The sequence below is a fragment of the Monodon monoceros genome, unplaced genomic scaffold (genome assembly GCF_005190385.1).
Source record: "Monodon monoceros isolate NGI ecotype Baffin Bay Population unplaced genomic scaffold, NGI_Narwhal_1 Super_Scaffold_20, whole genome shotgun sequence".
Lineage (NCBI taxonomy): Eukaryota > Metazoa > Chordata > Mammalia > Artiodactyla > Monodontidae > Monodon > Monodon monoceros.
In genome coordinates, this window is record NW_021703777.1 from 74,583,861 (window position 1) to 74,603,937 (window position 20,077).

General features: G+C 44.8%; 1 protein-coding gene across 9 annotated transcripts in view; it reads right to left on the reverse strand.

Moving 5' to 3' along the window:
* The window catches only part of TBC1D1 (TBC1 domain family member 1), a 288,411-nt gene that overhangs the window by 98,679 nt on the left and 169,655 nt on the right, over positions 1–20,077 (reverse strand). For all 9 annotated transcript variants that reach the window (XM_029236067.1, XM_029236069.1, XM_029236070.1 and 6 more), the window contains one exon: positions 3,396–3,581. In XM_029236067.1, the coding sequence (XP_029091900.1) occupies positions 3,396–3,581 (186 nt within the window). The remainder of the gene's footprint in view (positions 1–3,395; positions 3,582–20,077) is intronic.

The window sequence follows — 20,077 nt, forward strand, 5'->3', positions numbered from 1 at the left end:
TTCAGGACCAGCCCTGCCAAACAGTGACTGCAAGCAGTACAAGGCTCTTGGGGCCAAATGTACATTTCTCTGGCAGTGAATTCTGCTGTGAGCACGTCTGGATACTAAAGAGTCCAGAAAGCAACAAGAGGAACCTCCTCTGAAGTCAACAGAACAGAAATATCTGGCCAGAAAATGCAGCTGAAAAGGCTTATTAAGCTATGTATTTTGCCGTTGGCCCAAGCAACAGCCTGCCGTTTCAGTATCCTGACAACACTGCTCCCTAAACCAGTGGCCTCCAAAACGCCTTATCAAGCAAGGCAGATGGTACAACCCCACAACAAACATCAAGGCTCTAAGGCAAGAACTTGAGATACAAGACCAAACTCTTCTATTAAATAAGTGTCTGCAAACCCATGTTTAAGAGTTTCTGGGGCTAGGAGAAACCAGGACTAAATGAGATCAAAATGTAACTTTGCAAAAGAGTCATCTAATCGCCATTGAACGTGGATGTGAGCTACAACCTGGACTGCAGACTAATAATGTTCAGGTCTGATTATGTCACCGCACAGGGTGTGCTGTGGCTGCCTGTCCCAGTTCTGCTCTTTTAGCAACTGCCTTCACGGACAAAATGCTCTTCCAACTGCCACCATCTCCTGAAAACTTAGAAAGGGAAGGAAGGCTAAGAGGCTGGGAGTCTCAGTAATTAAATGACGCCCAAACTTGTAGAGATTTTAGAAAAACTGCACTCAATATCTAACTTTTTTTTATAACCAACGTGTAGTACTTGTTTAACTAGGAAAACCTTTTAAAAATATCTTCAATGATAATCAATTAAAACTCAAAATTCACTGTGTTATCATTATGCCGATGTAGTATCTGCAACATTAAATTATATGACTCAGTCTAATAAGCAGTATAGTGCTGACCAAAACCCATGGTTGTGGTGAGTCACCCTGCTGTCCTGCATCAGGCTGCTCCATCATCATTTATAATGGGGGAAATGGCCTTGCAGAGGGTGCTGCAGAGGACTGAGGGCCGGGGAGAGAGGCCATGCATTTCAGCCCCAGCACCACTGAAAATTAGCTGTTTGACTTTTGAGGAAATCACAATTCAGCTTCCAATGGTCTACAATGAAGTGAAACAGATTTAGATGACGTGGTTTGATTCTTTCTTGAATGCAGTGCTCCCGGAATAGTAATAAATATTTGATCCGTATATTCAAAAGCCAGGAAAAAGGCTTAACCATAGGAAGAACCTCCCCCTATATGTTCCTCTCATTTCTTTCCCAAAAAGCATGCAATTCAGCCTGAATTCTTGATCAACTGCAAGCGCCACTTCCAGCTGCAATTTAACCTTCCTTTAAAAGTAACTGGAAAAAAAAAAAAAAAGCGATCAAATGACTGCCTCTCTAGTGCACTCCTGGTTGGTTCTTGTCAAATCTTGCCTCTGTATTTAATGATTCTGTGCCCCCCATGCCACCCCAACAAAACTTACTACATGTTTTTAGGCCATTCATGATCAGGCTCTTATTGTTGATTAGTTTTCTCAGCAATACAGGTACTGTACACACTGACACAATGCTTCCTAAATGATATTTAGCAAGTTTATTATGCTTTCACCACCAAGATAAGCATATGTTGGACCTTACAGAGCTAAGGAGAGGAATAAATTCAAACAGTAAAAAATAAGAGACCACACAGGACAGAACTCTGCTGGATGAAACAAGGAAGCAGCAAATGAGGACGCTGGCAAGGGCTAGTGAACATAGGGCAAGGTGTGCTAGGTACCTTAGGAAACTCTTCCCTGCCCATTCTCGTCTGCCTGGTCACCATTTACATGGCTTTACAAAAGCTTTGCCACTGTGGCAATCTGCTCTTGTCTCATCAGTCACAGTCACGATTCCTCCCAACATTCCCAAGAAGCCAGCCAGCATCCTTCCCATTTTACAACTATGCCCTGATTTTCCGTAGCTGCCATCTGCAAGAAGACGGGCCAGGAAAAGCATTAAGGTTTATGACCTACATGATGAATATAAGTGCCTTTTTACTTTTCAACAAAAATCCCCACCAACATACACATGATTATAAGCGCGGTGCTCCAAAGCTGTCATTTAGTCGATGGAACACTCAGTGATGCCATCACTATTAAATCTCTTTTAGACATCTGCTTTTAGAATTACCTTCAAGAACATACAGGAAAATGGTAGAAAAACAGACTTGGAAGAAAACTTAGCATTCACTGCTCTAAACTCCCCTCACCATGGCATCCCTTTCCATAGCAGCCTCATGGGATGAGCTGTCTCTCTCAGCTTCAATACTGGGTACTGGAGAGCCCACTACACCCATAAGTAGACAATTCCAACCGCTCAACTACTCTCTTATCAAAAGGTCTCATTACTTTGTACTTGACTCTTGTTTTTGGCCAAAGATGACATATTTATATGGACAATGAACCTTAGTCACCAGATTTGGTGTCTTAACTTTCAGCTCTATACAAACATCACAATAAAAGACGAAGCTCTGCAATCAAGGAGGAAGTTAATTCCAGAATTGCTCTGGACAGGGCCGCCATGTACTACTTGTGCAGCCTCCCTTTTAAAGAGTATGTTCGGATTTCCCAACCAAAAGCCTCCTTATTTTATATCCAGGCAGCTCTCTGCACTCCAAGACCCGTGCTCTTTGCAGTATACCACCCAGGGTGCATACAACTCAGCTCCTTAGCTACTTTGCAAATAATATTTATTCGTTCAAGTGACTATGGAAACAGGAAATGAACAGAATCTAAACTTTCAAATTCATGGCTTATTTTGACACTAACATAACCCTGGGCTTCTCTGAGCATTAGTTTCCTCTTCAGGCTATACCTGCCTTCTTGAGTTGTCACCAGGATTAAATGAGTGTGTCCTTATAAAACCTTGTTATCAGTACAGGTACAGCTCAGCTAACGTGAAGTCTTAGTTCTCTATTTTTCAGGTTGCCTGCCACTCACTAAAAACGCACATAGAGTGAGGTTATGAACTTTAATGATTTAGGCAGGATCAGTTCATACCTAGTACCAGGCAAAGACTACAGTTGAGGACAAAGCAGGGGGAGAGAGAGAAAGAAGAAAACAAAAAACACTTTTCAGAGAGTCAAAGCTTACATTTGAAGGATGTCTCTCAGAAGATTTAATTTAATATAATTGGCGAGATTACCATTAAATCTCTAGAAAGTGAAAAGTACTAACTTTGCTTTGGAAAAGTAACAGGTATTTAATATGCATGTGTGTATGTATGTATGTTAGAGTACCTTGCCTTTTTCTTTTTTTTTTTTTTTTTAAAGAATAACACGCTTATGTCTGATACGCTTCACTTTAGAGCCAGGACAAATTAAATCAACATCAGGCCTGTTAAATATAAAAAGTGGCAAACCAACCTTGCAGCTTCTGATTTTCCTTCTCCATCCTGAGGAGCAGTATCTGTTGTAGAATGGCCTTTTGCCACAGCTCTCGAAGTTCACGAGATGTCCTTTTCTTTTCCTCTGGGACAGGGCCAAAGGGTCCATCTTCACAAACTGGTTCTAGAGGAGATCGTGGGGGAAGCTCTCCCAGCTCTGAATAATCTGGGGAGGAAAAAGGACATTTCAGAATAGTCATTTTTCTTTTTTTTCCTTTTTCTTCCTCTTTATTTTGTTTTCTTTTCTTAAGTACAGTCGCTGTACAATATTATATAAGTTACAGGTGTATAATATAGTGATTCACAATTTTTACAATTTTTTTTAATTAATTTATTTTTTATTGGAGTATAGTTGCTTTACAGTGTTGTGTTAGTTTCTGCTCTACAGCAAAGTGAATCAGTTATACATATATATATCCCCTCTTTTTTAGATTTCCTTCCCATTTAGGTCACCACAAAGCACTGAGCAGAGTTCCCTGTGCTATACAGTAGGTTCTCATTAGTTATCTATTTTATACATAGTAGTGTATATATGTCAATCCCAACCTCCCAATTCATCCCAATCTTCCTCCCCCCCTTGGTAACCGTAAGTTTGTTTTCTAATCTGTGTGATTCACCATTTTTAAAGCTTATACTCCATTTATAGTTAATATAAAAGATCGGCTATACTCCCTGTGTTGTATAATATATCCTTGTAGCTTATTTTATACATAATAGTTTGTAGCCCTATTCCTCTTCCCCCTCATTCCCCCTCCCCGCTGATAACCACTAGTTTGTTCTCTATCTGTGCGTCTGCTTCCTTTTTGTTATATTCACTTGTTTGTTGTATTTTCTGGATTCTACATAAGTGAGATCATACAGTATTTGTCTTTCTCTGTCTGACTTATTTCACTTAGCATAATGCCCTCCAAGTCCATCCGTGTTGCTGCAAATGGCAAAAATTCATTCTTTTTTATGACTGAATAGTATCCCACTGTACACATATATACCACAGCCAGAATGGTCATTTTTCAATAAAAATTTATATTTAAACATAGTGTCTGATCAGAAAATTCTGCTTATTCAGATATTACACAATGGTATCACCAAATCTAAAAATCAAGTTTCAATATGCATTGAAAAAACTACACCTGAGCCACAAGCATCAAACAAATTATACATCAAATAGTAATAAGCAAAAGTCGCATCAGCTGAGGAAATGTTCAAAGATATCTACTTTGTAAGGTATACTACTTTATCTTCTTCTGAGTTAATGACTGTATTACTGATAACAACAGCAAGCATTCATACAGTGCTCTATACCAGACTGTTCTGAGGGTTTTATATATAATAATTTATTTAACACTCAACCACCCTAACATGTAGGTACTGTAACTATTCAGTCTTAAAGAGAAGCAAACTAAAGCACAGGAGTTCACGTGCCTTGCCCAATGCCACACAGCTGGAAAATCGTAGAGCCAGGGTTGGAACCCAAGCAGTCTGGCTTTTATGTACATTCTTAACCACTGTGTTGTATACAAGGCCAGGTGTTTTTAAAAAAGATTAAAACTTACTTAACAGCCAAGAGTAACTGTGACCATGAATAAACCCTCTACCAAGTGCTGGGCACCATGCCAGGTGTTTTATATGGACAGACTCATTTCATCCTGATGCCAACTCCAGAAGGCAAGTATTAGCCTGAAGAGAAAACTATGGTTCAGAGAAGCCAAGTAATTTGCCCAGGGTGAGACAATGAATAAGTTCATGCTTTCTGTAGATACCCCTACAATTTAGATATGCCTACAATTCAAATGTCTCCTATGCCATCAATTTTGAAATTTCTATTTCTTAGTTGAAATCTCTTTACAGTTCAGGAATTTGTGCCTTTCCCAACTGCAGACACTCTGCTCCTGGTACAGTGTTGTTGTATCTCACTAATACCTTATGGACACGCACAGAGACCATCCCACCGGTTCACTATGAAACTAGCGAAGTCCCCACACACAAGTGGACCTCATCTGACACAGTGCATCCTTAACACATGCCGTGAAAAGCCCCGCACAGGCAACCTGAGTCTCACAACTGCCCCACCCCGTAAGACAATACACTATCTCTTCCATTCAACATTTCCAACACAATTCCATGTTATGACTAATTTATAGAACAGTCATCACCATTGTTCTTTATCTAAAGCTAGGTTTGTTTTCCTGCTACAAAATCAAGTACAAGCTACAAAATGTTTAATTTCCTAACGTAACTTGTCCATCTTAACTCCCCTTGAAAGTACAGGATCTTTAAACAAATGATAAGCCATTAAGAATGCCTTATAATCTCTGTAAGCATTTAAATGCTTATCATCACATTTTTATTTATGTTTATTTCATTATGACCCTGTTAAACAAATGAATTAAAATTCTACTTCTTTTGGAGGTAAGAAATAGACCGTTTATGCACGTTACAGGAGGATGCTCACGTGTAATGGTCAATATAAAAGCAAGAATTAAAATTGTCTATATTGTATGATCTCAATTTTGTAAGTATTATGAGAGGCAGTACAGTTCTGTGACTAATAGGGTCAGGCTCTGGAGCCTGGCTGCCTGGTTTTTAATCGAGACTCTGCATTTATGGATTTTGTGATCTTTAGCAAGTTGCTTAATCTCTTTGTGCCTCAATTTCCCAATCTGTTAAGTGCGAATAACAGCACCTCCCTCAGAGTGGTGTTATAGGAACTGAGTTAATACATACCATACAAACCACCTAAAACAGGGTCCAACACACAGTAATACAGTGAACATTAGCTCTTATTGTTTGCTATCACATATTCACTAAGGGCACAGGAAAAAATACTGGAAGGAAATGCATCAAAATTTAGTCACTCAACACTGTAAGCTCTGAGAAGGCTAGAACCTTGCCACCTTGTCGACGGGGGTCTGTCCAACACCAAGCAGTCCCTGGCACCCAGCAGATGCTTGATAAATAATTGTTGAATAAAAGAAGAGATAGGTAGGTACCGGGATTGGTGTGCTTGCCGTTCTTCTTTGTATTTCCTGTATTTTCTAAATGTGTGACAACAAACATTTTTATCATCAAAAAATTAAAGAAAATGCAGACCTGTTCTGATTTAAATCAAAGATTAAAAAATGTTCTCTTGCAAAACACTTAGAAGACAAGTCACCCCTCACAACCTGTATACTTAGGATGACTCACTATTGAACACAATATAGTCTAAATTAATCCCTTTTGCAAAAGGAACTTTAGTCAGTATTCCTATTTAATCTTACTCTGCAGCTTGAAGTCTTCTACTTGAGCCCTTTCCCTTTATTTTGTTTTTGTTTTGTTTTCTTCTTTTACCATCTTGGCTGTTGAAAGACGGTAAACCATCACAACCACATGAGAGGTGTCACAACCACCTCATGAGATAGGTGATGTTATCCCCTTTCTACAGCCGAAATAACTAAGGTGCAGTGAGGTTTTGTAACACGGTCAAGGTCACACCTCTGCTAAGAGTCAGAGCCACAATCTGAACCAAGGTATATTTTCCTCCAAAGTAAAAAATGCTTACCCAGTGCCTCTAACTTCCAGATGCACAAACATCACGTGGGTATCGTGCTGAAATGCAGATTTTGACTCAGTCTGAGGGGAGCCTGAGAGTCTGCATTTCCATTAAGTGCCCAGGTGATGCCACTATTGCTGGTCTCAAAACATACTCCCAACAGCGGGCTCCACATCACATTTTTACTCTTCACTCCCTCACGTAACCTTAGGCACTTATTATCATGACAGCTCTTCATTTTCTTTCGCTGTGACTGCTAGAACCCAGTCCAAATGCTGCTGTCAGCTGCCTGAATTCAGGCCTTCACACACGGTCAGAGTGCGTCCCAATCTTGGTCAGGGTGCCAAGGCCCACTGCAGAATACAAAGATGGATTAGGGGCACTGGTGTTAACTTCACCTCTGAATTAACTAAATAAAGGCTAATCCACTGTAAAGGTCAGCAACTAAACCTAACAATTTACAGCGGGCTTTCCCTATCCAGCACTACTGACACTTCGGGCTGGCTGATTCTTTGTCACGGGGGACCGCTCTGTGCACTGTAGCATGTTTATCCGCATCCCTGGGCACTACCCACTAGATGACGATAATATCCGCCCATGCCAGCAGCGACAATCAAAAACGCCCAGACATCGCTAAATGTCCCCTGGGGGGAAGGGGGAACAAAATCATCCCCAGTGAGAACCTGAATCAGAACAAAATACCCATCACTTACTTTCTCCTAACCCTGGGGAGGGGTAAAATATATCCCCTTTGCCCAAGTTTATTTTATGTGGTAACAATTACGGATGTTATAGTCTATAATTAACAATTTTTAAAAATATACTATCTTTTGTTCATATTAAGAGTAGCCTAGTTACAAAGTAATTAGTGACTTACAAGAGGGGGATCGTTAAATACCTGTTTATTCTAAATGTGGCCCGGCTAATCTTATCAATGCCCGAAGACCCAGATTTGGGACAAGGCTATAGCTCTGTGATCAGTCCTCTTTCACATGTGCGTGCGCATACGTGTTTGGGGTGCAGTCTTATGAGATGTGTACTCATGTACACAGGGGGTTGAATGGAGCGGCAGGGTGAGGATTACAACGTGAAAATGTCGGACAGCTGTTGACTGAGAACCTTGTTCTAATAATAAATATGTTCACTGTTTGAACTTGGATAATTCCTAAGCCATTTTACACTAGTATTTGTTGAGTCTCTTATATGTACCCAGGATGTGATGTGCTCAGTGGTCTAAGAAAGGCTTTGCTGTTTCTAACAATCTCCAGAACAACAGTGGGGCTCTGGCTTCTGTCCTCGACTTCTATTCTTGCTGAGAGGCAGCCAGCTAGGGGCTCAGGTGGAAGAACGCGCCTTAGTGCAGCAGAGGCTGAGCAGGGGCCTGCCCCACCCCTCTTTGTAAACCTCTGTAAATGCGTACGCCTTTTGGGTTCCAGTCCCTCGGGGCAAAATGTGAGAGGTGACATTCACCACCAACTGCCCCAACTGTGGGGACCACAGGCACCGACAGACAGCTTTATAAAGTCTGCAGAGCCACAAAACCACAGGGTTGCAGGAACAGGTCAGCCTGGGATTGGCTTTTACTCTTCTGACATCTCCTGTAATGACAGAATGTAGAAGGCTTAAATTACGTAGACTCTCAGAAACAATGGCCTTCAGTGGGTTCTAAGAATTTTAAAACCAGCCATAATTCAGGGGCCCTAAGAGACAACTGCCTGCATCTAAATCACTGCTGTGACATTCTCAATAGAGTCATAAATATGACCTCTGCTGGTGTGTCAGTATCGCAGATGCCGAACTGTTCTCTGACCGCTCCGTGCTGCTGTGTCCTCTCTGCACACATGTGTGTGGGGAAGAGCGTGACATCACACTGCTGGTGTGACAGGGCAGGAGGAAAAGGAACATGCCCATGGCCTCACACCTGTCCAGCCTCCGGCTCTGCAAAGTCTGGAATACAGGGCTCCTTTCCTATGTTTTCACAAGACACTGATACCAAGGTTGAACTGCAGTTCTCTTCCCTTTAAACATACAACATTAAATCACGCGTCAGGTGCCCTGTAAGAAAGAGAAGCCCCAGGAAGAAAATGAAGAGACTGATCCTTATTCTCCAATATGCCGCTTTTCTCTGTTATCCCACAACAGAGCAGGTTAAAACTCCCGCCATTCCTCCTGAAAAATCCTGGTCTCCCATGGCAGAAGAAAAAGAAAACGTTTATTCTCAAACTTCTGTTTGAACGACATGAATAGACCTTGGAAACAAGAATTAAAACTGAACATTAAATCTCTGGAGAAAAGTTAACAACAGCAGGGATTAACATCTACAGCACCTGTTGTTACCAACAGCTGAAGAAAATTTCTCAAAAAAACAAAGTAAAATGAATGTGTAGATTTAAGAAAGAAATAGGCAATCCTCGAATGAATGCCGTCCAACTGTTTACAAAGTGCAAACTTTACCTCTACTACAACGGAACATAGATGCCAGGAGAGCAGAGATTTCTGCGGTCCCTGCCGTATCCCGTGCCTGGGAAACAGCAGAGGCACATGGAAAAGTCATGAACAAACAGATTCATTTACCCGAGATCTCTCCACACTCTGACTACTTTTGATGTTTTATGGAAAATAACCCAAAAACAATAACCTCGCTATTTTTCTACAGTTGCATTATATCATGGTCTAGCTACAGGAAAACATAATTTTTAAATAATAACATTCTTTTTTTAAAAGAAATATTTCTAAGTTTTTTTCACCTGCTGCTAGAAATCCAGATATGAACACGCCACAGTCCCTCAAATTTCAAGCAGGGTGATTGGGAGAAGTACACAAGTGCTGAGAAATACAAAGAAAGTATTCTAGAAGTTCAGCAAAGAAAACGAATTTCTCCTGTGTACCATGTCAAGGGCATAGGCCCTGGAGCCAGATACCTGCGATCAAATCCCTGCTCCACCGCTCATCTAGCTACTTAACCTCAAACAGGTGGTTTGAACACCTTATACCTGTATCCTCACCTGCAAAATCTGCATTCCAGTGCCTCTCAGAGGATTAGTGTGAGCATTAATTAGGCAAACGTGGAAAAAAAGATAAGCCTGGCACATAGCAAGCATTCGATAAATGTCAGCTATCATTCTTCTTATCAGCATCAGGTTTTAGGAACTGGTAGTTGTTCTTTAAGGACAAGTAAAATTCAGACAGGTGGAAATGACGGGCGCCATGCCTGGTAAAGGGAGCAGCATCACGGGGTATGCAGGTGAATATCAGTTATCATGCACGGACCCATTCTGCTAATGACCAGATGGTGCACGTGCAAACAGAAGAGAAGAATATGGTCAGGCCCAGACTACAGACAGCAATGACTGCCTGGTTCCTTTAGGTATTAATTAGTGGGAATCATGGAAGATTTGGGGTTTTTACAGTTTTCAAAAGAAAATGTATTTCATTTATGCATTCTTTAGCGTTGGAAAGATATCCCGGTCAGCAGGGAATGGAGAGCTTGGTGGATGCGACAAGTGAAGGGCTATTATGAAACAATGTGAAAAAGTGCTAGGGTTGGGGGATAAGCTCTGAAGACAGAAGAGCGAGCCTAACTCTGCCTGAGACGGGGTGCAGCAGGGTGGGGATGGGGGTGGTGAGGGGATGTAATGGGGAGGCAGGCACACAAGTTTTTTTTTAGAAAAACAGACAAGAAATGCAGAAACTAAAAACAGCAGCAAGAGCCCTGCAGATCTTTATCCCTATGCCCTCCCAAATTAGCCATCTGGGGTGAGTTTCCAAGGCTCTATTAAGATGCGTTTTGTACTCAGCCTGGCGAGGAGCTGTGACAACAGCTCACAGCTCGAGGGGAAGCAGGAAGGCGCAGGGCGGGGACGGGGGGGGGGTGGGGGGAAACCCAGGGAGGAGAGCCAGACAGAGGCACGGAGATGACCGGAGGGAAGGCGTACAGCGGGCGCTCCTGCGGAGCCGGAGGTGGGGGGGGGGGGGGGGGGGGGCGGGCAGCCGACAGCCCCCCCCCGCTCCCTCCCTCCCTCCCTCCGGGGCTGAGCTGGGAGTACAGGCAAGAAGCACCCCCGTGGGGGGAGGTAGTGCCTGGGAAAGTCAAGGCCTACATAAGCCTGAAAAGAACCAAGAAAAGGCTGTAGACACACAAAGTTTCATTTAGTGCACTGGATAAAAGTATCCTTTGAGAGGGACTTCCCTGGTGGTCCAGTGGGTAAGACTCCACCCTCCCAAAGTAGGGGGCCTGGGTTTGATCCCTGGTTGGGGGAACCAGATCCCACATGCATGCTGCAACCAAGAGTCCGCATGCTGCAACTAAAGATCCCGCGTGCCACAATGAAGACCCCTGGCAGCCAAAATAAATTAAAAGAAAAAAAATTATCCTTTGAAATGAATGGCATTTGTTTTTGTATCTGCAAAGGGGATAATATTGTACTTTTTGGGAGGGCTGAAGGTCAGGGCTCTCGTTTCTTGATTAAAGACAATAAAACTATAAAGAGGAACAAACATTCAGCCTCAGTTGGCATACGAAATGCTGATCTTCGTCATAGTTTGATCTCTTCTATTACCACTTATAGAACCTTGAATTTCAAATTGTGGTTCCTGCAGTTTTATGAGACACGTTGAGGTGGAAAAGAGCCACCACCACCAAAGGCCCTTGGGTCAGGGCCACCAGGACAGGTGAGGGGGTGAGTCCAGGACCCAGGGGACCCCCCTGCTCACTCTCCTTCCTTCCCCTGGCCTGTGAGGGAAATCGTCAGCACCCACAGGAGCACGGAAACGTAGGGCTGAAAGGGGCACTAGAAGATGACTCAGCTCAACCCCCCTTCCCTTCCCAATGGGGAAAGTGAGGCTCAAATAGCTCACCCCGAGCGCTTACTCTGTGCCAGGCAGCGTGCTTCACAAGTAGCCACACATCTCACCCTCACCACCGCCCAGTAAGTGGGGACTGTTGTGACAGCCTCGGTGACCAAGGCCTGAGACGTGGAGCTGGTTTGCTGGTGGAGCCGGACTGGCTCATCCCAGTGCCTCGGGGCGATGGGAATGAACACAGAAGAGGGGAAGAAGGCCCTCATTCCACCTGTGCTGCCACTTAGCAACCTGGAACGCAGCATGGCCCTGCCCGCTCCGTGCCTCGGCCTCCTCATCCAGAGGCCACAGTCGATGACAGCATCCACCTCCCACAGCGCTGATGCAGGGATTAAATGAGAACCCTTGAGAGCGCTGACAGCAGCGCTCGACCAGGGGTACTCGACCAGGGGTAGGTGCTGAACTGCTCTTATCCTCATTATTCTATTTTAATCTAAACCTGGCAAAATCTTTGTGCTGTTTAGACTTCTCCACAGTCAGACTGGGGCTGGGGATAAAAAAGAAAACTGGTTTACTGAAGGACACTGGGGAAGACAGACACGTACTCTCTATGAAGAAAATAACAGTGTTGTCCTGGTCACCACCTTAGTGTGTCCAGGACCTGTGGTCACAAGAGGCAGGAAGCACTGGAGAGACCCAGCCACTCTTACAGCGGCTGGGCTGCCCTTCTGGCCTTTCTTTGTGTGGCTGACTTCCTCCTCCAGAGCTCAGCGCCAAGGTTACGTCTGGGAAGTCTCCTCCTGTCACTCCCTGCCAGGCCCTTTATGCTCCCTCAGCACCGTGCAAACCTCAGCCGAGCCTCTAAGAGTCTGAGAACGGCATCCCCGGGGCTGACAATCACTGCCCTGAGCACAGACGATAACGCCAGAGCAACTCAGAGAAGCAGGAGGTCAGGGCAGCCCTGGAGCATCTTAGGAAAGGTGAAGCAGAAGGGAGAGAAGTCGAGGGGGACAGTCTAGGCGAAGTGAACAAGGAAAAACAGGCACCGAAGGAGGAAGAAACAAGTGACGCCCCCACATGGCACACAATTCCAGGCCCAAGTGACCGGGGCTCAGCTCTTTTCGACAGTTTTATTCTCAAGTTCATGAAAAACTATTTTAAAACTTTACATACGTCTATCTATATGGAGATATGTGGATATCTGACATTTAAGAAGATGCACAACGTTTTATATATAAAGCTTTATAGAACACATTACACATTAAGGTGTTGATCACCTCTCGGACCAAACAATCATTTAGTTCATCCCGAGAACAATGATGAAATGAAACCAACTTCTGTCCCCCAAGGGGACAGCTGAGTAGGCCACCATGACAGGGGTGACAGTGTGACAAGTGGCAGGACAGGAGCCCACAAGGGTGGCCAAAGTAAGTGCAGAGGGCCATGATGGAAGACCCACCTGTAGGAGAGGTGACCCTAGTCTGCCCCTTCCATGGGGAGTGGGCAAGGGGCAGCGGTGGAGGGACTGGTCACGTCGTAAGTCCTGCAGCGCGCCCAGGAAGGCCACCCCCTGTGAAGGGAGGGAATTAAAACAGCCCATCGTGGTGAGTTCCTGGGGAGTTTCGAGCAGTTCCACACGACCCTGGGAAAGTGCGGGTGGGGTGAGGTGGGGGGAGAGCATGCAGAGAGTGAGAAACGAGTCTGGTCAGACAGTGAAGGCCTCCTGTGTGAGTGAAGCAAGACTGCCATCCTACAGAAGCTCTAGAGAAGAGGTGAAAAAATGACCAGTCAGTAAGTTCTGTTTCCAAGAGCCCGAGAGCGTTAACCACGTGGCGATCTGCCCCAGCTGCTACCTCAGCCCTTCGATCTCATCCACATGGATTCTTTTTAAAGGGGTCAGACCCCCCAACATGCGTCACTTACACGATTGACTCTCCATGACGACACCTGCTTGGACCTCGCTGTGGGTGTCGAGGGTGAGATGTCTTCCTGACCCCACTGCCCACACCAGCACATGGGATCACCATCACCAGAACCCAGGCCACGGGTTCAGTCCACGGGAGTTGTTCTCAAAGTGAGGTATGCAGACCAGTAACATCCGTATCACCTGGTCACTTGTCAGAATTGCAAATTCTTGGCCTCGCCTTAGACCTACTAGATCACAAACTCTGGGGCGGGACCCGGTATCCTGGACGATTGGAACACTTACTTTAGTATAAGTAAGTTATACTATTTAGGTTTACCTTAATTGGTGGTTTCACATTATATAACACTTGGGAACAGGGATCCTTTTTAAATAAATTATTTCAAATTAATTCAGCAATGACTCCATCCATTATAGATGATCTGACCATTAAATTAAAATTTTAAATGTAACATACCTTGCTTTTCAAACACTAGCCAAATCTTGTTTTTCTCTTTGTCGAAGGCAACTGTTTAAACTAAAATTAATACCATTTCTTAAGAAATGCATTCAGAAAATGGTCCCTCCCTGCTGACCCAGATAGACTACCCACACTGTTACAGTGATAATAAATTTCCTTCCAGAGAACTTCCAGATATGAACATAAACAGTCAGAAACATAGACCCAGGAGTCACTCAACACAAACAGAAAAATACACTACTAAAAGCTAAGATCACGATTTCTCAGCTCGTGTTCTTTAACCATCTGCAGAAAAGCAACTCATCTGTTTACCGCATGGCTTCCAGGACCTCCTGGCCTCCCAGCAGGACAGGCCCAGGCACCCCACCTGCGCGCAAGGTTTTTGCGCGGTCTCAGGGGCTTTTCTGTGCCTCAGTTCTACTGGGCAGGTGAAAAGAAGCCTACAGAGGAAACCATCGTTCTCACCCTCAAATCCCCCTGGACCACAGCACAGGGTGTTAGGCGGGTCACAGTGCGGCCTGGTGAGTGACGTGGCTGCACTACGGAGCGCTGGCTTCCAAACTGTATCCCAGGATGCTCTGTTAGCAAAGGCCACACGGGGGGCCAGGAGAGAGGCGGGGGGCAGAGTGGGCTTAGGTGAGGCCGCTAAAACAACATACCATCGACTGGGTGGCTTAAACAACAAACATTCACTTCCACAGTTCTGGAGGATTCTGGAGGGAGTCCAGAATCAGGGCACCTGCACGGTCAGGTGCTTGGGGAAGGCCCTCTCTCCGGTCTGCTGCACCCTCACATGGCAGAGAAAGAACTCTGGTCTCTTCCTTCTTCTTCTTCTTCTTTTTTTTTTGGTCTCCTTATCAGGAAGGAAGACACTAATCCCATCATGGAAGCTCTACACTCATGGCCTCATCTAAACTTAGTTACCTCGCCAAGGGGGTCCCACCTCCAAATACCAACACACAGGGTATTAGGGCTTCAACATATGGATTTAGGGGAGACGTAAACACTCAGTCCACAGCAGGAGCAAATGTGGTTCTAAATTACTCCTCCACTCCATTTCAGCATAGCAGGTCTGAGTTAATGTTTTACAGGGCCTCTGTAAAGTTTCCTTAAAAAAGAGGTCAGTAGCTAAGAAAAAAGTGAAAAGGTTTGAGAGCACAAGGCTTTATTATGACCTAAAGGAACAGGCTGGTCTTCTGACTCTTGGTGGATTGGCAAAATGCAGATTTTTTTTTTAAGGGGGAGGGGAGACCCGGAGACCAGAACAAGGGATCTGCTTGAACTTGCCACCTGTGTCGTGAACGTGGCTACTGGTCTGCACTGCCATGTGGCTTCTATTATAAGCCGGGTCCTGGACTGGACTTAGAAGTGGACTGTCACCTAGGCTACCTTTTATCCTGCTTCCTCACCTTGCCTGCTTCCTTGTCAATGTAGGGTCTGATCTACCCTGCTGCACGAAGCAGATCTGGAATGCTTCTTCCAACCAACAAGCTGCAGGGCACCACCTGGGCACACACTCAACAAACACGTGCTTCCAAGCCCTACAGACGATCTCGGAGTGTATGCCAGTGCCTGCCTTATGAGCCCACCTTCCAATTAAAATCGCTTGAACAACCCATAAGACGATGCAGAAAAAAAGAACAACAACTCCATAGACTCAGGACATGAGACAAACACAGGTTTTCAATATAAGATCGGAGAAAATACATTCAAGGCAAGAAAGCATTAAGGTTTTGTGAAAGAATCAAGAGTCAAGACATAGTTTCTGTCACACATTTATAATACAGATGGATAGATTTTGTGTATTTAATTTGTACTTAATACTTATAAAGCTTGGGGTGGAAAAGGATCACTTTATCCTGACAAAGTTATAACCCCCAAATCATTAAGGCTTATGCCACAAAACAGCACTGCATCAACACAAGACAATAAGAGAAATCCTCCGGGGAGTTTAAAAGGCTCTTCCCCTTGGCAGCCACAGCTTTCCAATTCAAACCTGAACTTGGCTAGAGTCATACTCAGCAGTTCCCATCCTTTTTTCTCCCTCGGTATGTATCTGTCTCCCTGACTACACTTCATGCTCCTGTATCTAGCATTAAATCCACTTTCATATCAATTCCTTGTACGGCACTCTGTGTACGACTCGGCACTCAGAACCTCTGCATGCTAATTAAATGACACACGCTAAATCTCCTTCGTCCTGTCACTGGCAGGGGACGGATCCTGTATGTAAATTTTGGACTTTCGCTGAAAACAACATTATTGTCCTTGACCACAGGATGCCAAAGACTGAGGTATAGAGAGAGCCGTTCTGCGAGGCACAAGCGGCAGCCGCTGCAGCCACGGAGGCCTGAGAGCCGACTCGGGGGCAGTGGAGGAGCCAGCCGTGGAAGGAGAGAGGAGGCCGAGAGCGGCCTCCACGGCGTCCAGTCTCAGAGGGACCGGTAAGATGGTAAGGTGCTGATTTTCAAGAAGGGAAGCCCTGTTTTTTACCCTCCAGCTCAGGCGAGGGTTTTCAGGTATGTTGACTGGTTTTTTTTCTTTCCCCATGAAAAGAGTAATATTTTAACTGATTTGCAGAGAAATTAGAGACACTAAAAATGTGAAAACAAAGAAAGAGAAAGTTACCTATAACCCCAGCTCCCAAAGATAAGTGCTCACAGGGGTCTTTGCTTGGATTTTCACTGAAGATGTAAATGTGGATTCTGGACTGTTGTCAGCACTGCACTGTCGCCGCCACCTGGGTCCACAACCACCCTTTGCAACCGTCACAATGGGGCCAGGGTCTAAAGCCCTGAGGCACGCCCAGTAGGAGCAAGACGGTGGGATCCTGACCCCAGGCCCATGTGAAGGGGTCAGGCAGGGTGGGCACACTGAGGACTCATCTCCACAGAGGAGCATCTGAAGCCACTCAGCTAGAAATAATCAAAAATGAGAAGGTCACATCACAGTCCCGTAATCCCCAGAGAAGAGCTGGCAAAAACATTTGGTGGGAATTGCTGGGAAAGCGGAAGAAAGTGGGAATGGGAAGCAGAGGTCTCTAAAAGGGGCCTGGGGAGAGAGGAATGTGTGACTAAGGAAAAAGGTCAGAAGGAGAGTGGGAAGAAAGGTCCCAAAGGCAGGACAGGTGGTCCATGAAGGGACACAACAGTCCTGCAGTGAACTCTGACTTAGACGGGATGAACTGCTAAAAGCCCCATTACTAAGTCTGCTAACCTCCCTCCTGCCTCTCATGCATCTGTGACTAAAAAAAAACTAACCCCACCCATCCCATTACACAATGCTTATCTGGATATGATCTAAGGTCGGAATCCATGAAAGGAAGCTCACTGACTTAAAAGTTAGGAAATACTTTTGTGCTTTACTGGGGAGAGGGGATGGGGAAGTCCACACTATGAAATAAGAGGTTTAAAATAGTGAACCCAATTCTTCCCCCAACTCAACACAATGCTCATTGGGTTACATGTGGAAATGTGACCTTTCTACCTGGAAAACCCCAGCCTCACTGCCTGGATAAGGGCCCATATCCTGAAAGAAATCAACTTGGGAAGTAGCATTCTCCTTGGGTATCCACATACCTTGGGCAGTTGGGAAACTTGGGTTTCAGCATTAGTAAAGTTTCGAGCTTTGACGTCTTCAACTAGAAAATGGAAGCAAGGGCTTCCCTGGTGGCGCAGTGGTTAGGAATCTGCTGCCAATGCAGGGGACACAGGTTCGAGCCCTGGTCCAGGAAGATCCCACATGCCGCGGAGCAACTAAGCCCGTGAGCCACAACTACTGAGCCTGTGCTCTAGAGCCCGCGAGCCACAACTACTGAAGCCCATGCACCTAGAGCCTGTGCTCCGCAACAAGAGAAGCCACCACAATGAGAAGCCCGCACACCACAACGAAGAGTCGCCCCCGCTCACCACAGCTAGAGAAAGCCCGCGCGCAGCAAGAAAGACCCAATGCAGCCAAAAATAAAAAATAAAATAAATAAATTTATTTTTTAAAAAAATTAAAAAAAAAAAATGGAAGCAAACTACATGATCACTGAGAAGGCTTCTTCTGTCCCTTAAAAGTCAGTACACGGATACTCATTCAAAACTTCAACAGATTTCAATCTACTTAATCTACGCGTTTATAAATAATATAACTTAAAGTGGACATGGTCAAGTTCAAACGGTCTTTGAAAGCTGATTTTGTAGTAAGCAAATTTCTTAAATATTATTTCTTAAAAATTATTTCTTAAATATTACCATAATTCATTTTGCCCAAAAAACTCATTAAAGAGGGCAACAATCTGAAATTCTCTAACTGACCATAACTGAACATGACAAATCCCAGCACACTGAGTGCGCTTCAGTTAGTAAGAAATGAGAGGTGTTACCTGGGCACAGGACAAAACAAAGAGGGGAGAAAATGACTGATTGAATAAACAAAGTAATTCGGTAAAGAGTTACATATCTGCCACTCCAAAGGGCCGATACTTTTTTAAACACCCTGGCACAGCACAGATAAACCAAGCACAGCCACACTCTGCTTAAAAGTAGCGCCTTAAACTCCAAGGAAGGTTTCAGCACAGGGGGAAATCTACCCTCTGGAGCCTGGCAATTGTGGGCCTAGTTGGCCAGGCCGCACCTCACTGCACTTGCCAACCTCCAGGACCACTTGAAAGCTGCATGTTATCTAACCTTTTGCTGGGACGATTTTAAAGAGTGAAACATCTATGACTAATTTCTTCACAAGGACTCCGGGTCTTTTGTCTCTCCCATCAAGAGAGTTTGAAAAGAAACCAGACCCCTGCATCTGTCAGCACTCTTGGCCTGCAGTTTTTCCACCTCTGAATTCAGAGCACAGGGCTAGTCAGTGAGGCGGGGCCTGTCCCCACAGGCGTGCACCTGGGGTGGAGCAGGGACATCAAACCGCTGCTGCCTAAGGACTCACGTTTCCTCTGGCTGTGACTTCAGGCAATGACGTGCACTTTGCCGAAAAGCTGAAGCCAGCATGCAAACCACCAGCACACCGCCCAGGATGCCCAGAGAGCATGGCAACATGAGTGTCCTCCACACGCCACCGAGCCTCTGACTGTCCAAGCACATCCTTTCGCTTGTCCTAAAAGTCTGGTACGATCAAAGGGAAGGCGGTGGGGCGTGGAATTAAAGAGCGGCTGCCATTTGTGGGGGGGACTGAGAAGGCAGCTGTTTTTATTTCCTTCAAAACTCTGTTTGGAACAGACTGCCTTCCCTCTAGCTCCCACTTCTTGGGTCCTTCCTCAGTGGTTGCCCAACATCCCTAACTCTATGAGGTGGGTGCCACTACTACACCCAAGAGACCGCTGAGGATTCTGTGGCAACCGCCTCTAGTCAAACAGCTCATAAATGGAGGAGCCAGGGCTAGAGCCCAGAACAGTCTGATTTTCAAATCCATACTTTTCAACTCAACAACAACAAAAACCAAATAACTCAATTTAAAAATGGGCAAAGGGCTTGAATAGACCCTTCTCCAAAGGTGATATAAAAATGACCAACAAGCGTATGAAAAGATGTTCAACATCGCTAATCATCAGAGAAATGCACATCAAAACCACCATGAGATATCACTTCGCACTCATTAGGAAGTCCACTTCAAAAACGAAACAGAAAATACAAGTGTTGGTGAGGATGTAGAGAAATTAGCAACTCTTGAGCACTGGCTAGTGGGAATGGAAAATGGTGCACCTGCTATGGACAACAGTACGGCAGTTCCCCCAAAAAATTAAAAAGAGAACTACTCTATGATCCAGCAATTCTATTTCTAGGTACATATCCAAAAGAATTGAAAGCAGGCTCTTGGAAGGATACCTGCACACCCATGTTCAATGCATCATTATTCACAACAGGCAAGAGACATAAACAACCTAAACAGCCACTGACAGATAAACAAAATGTACTCTATACATACAGTGGAATATTGAAAGGGAAAGAG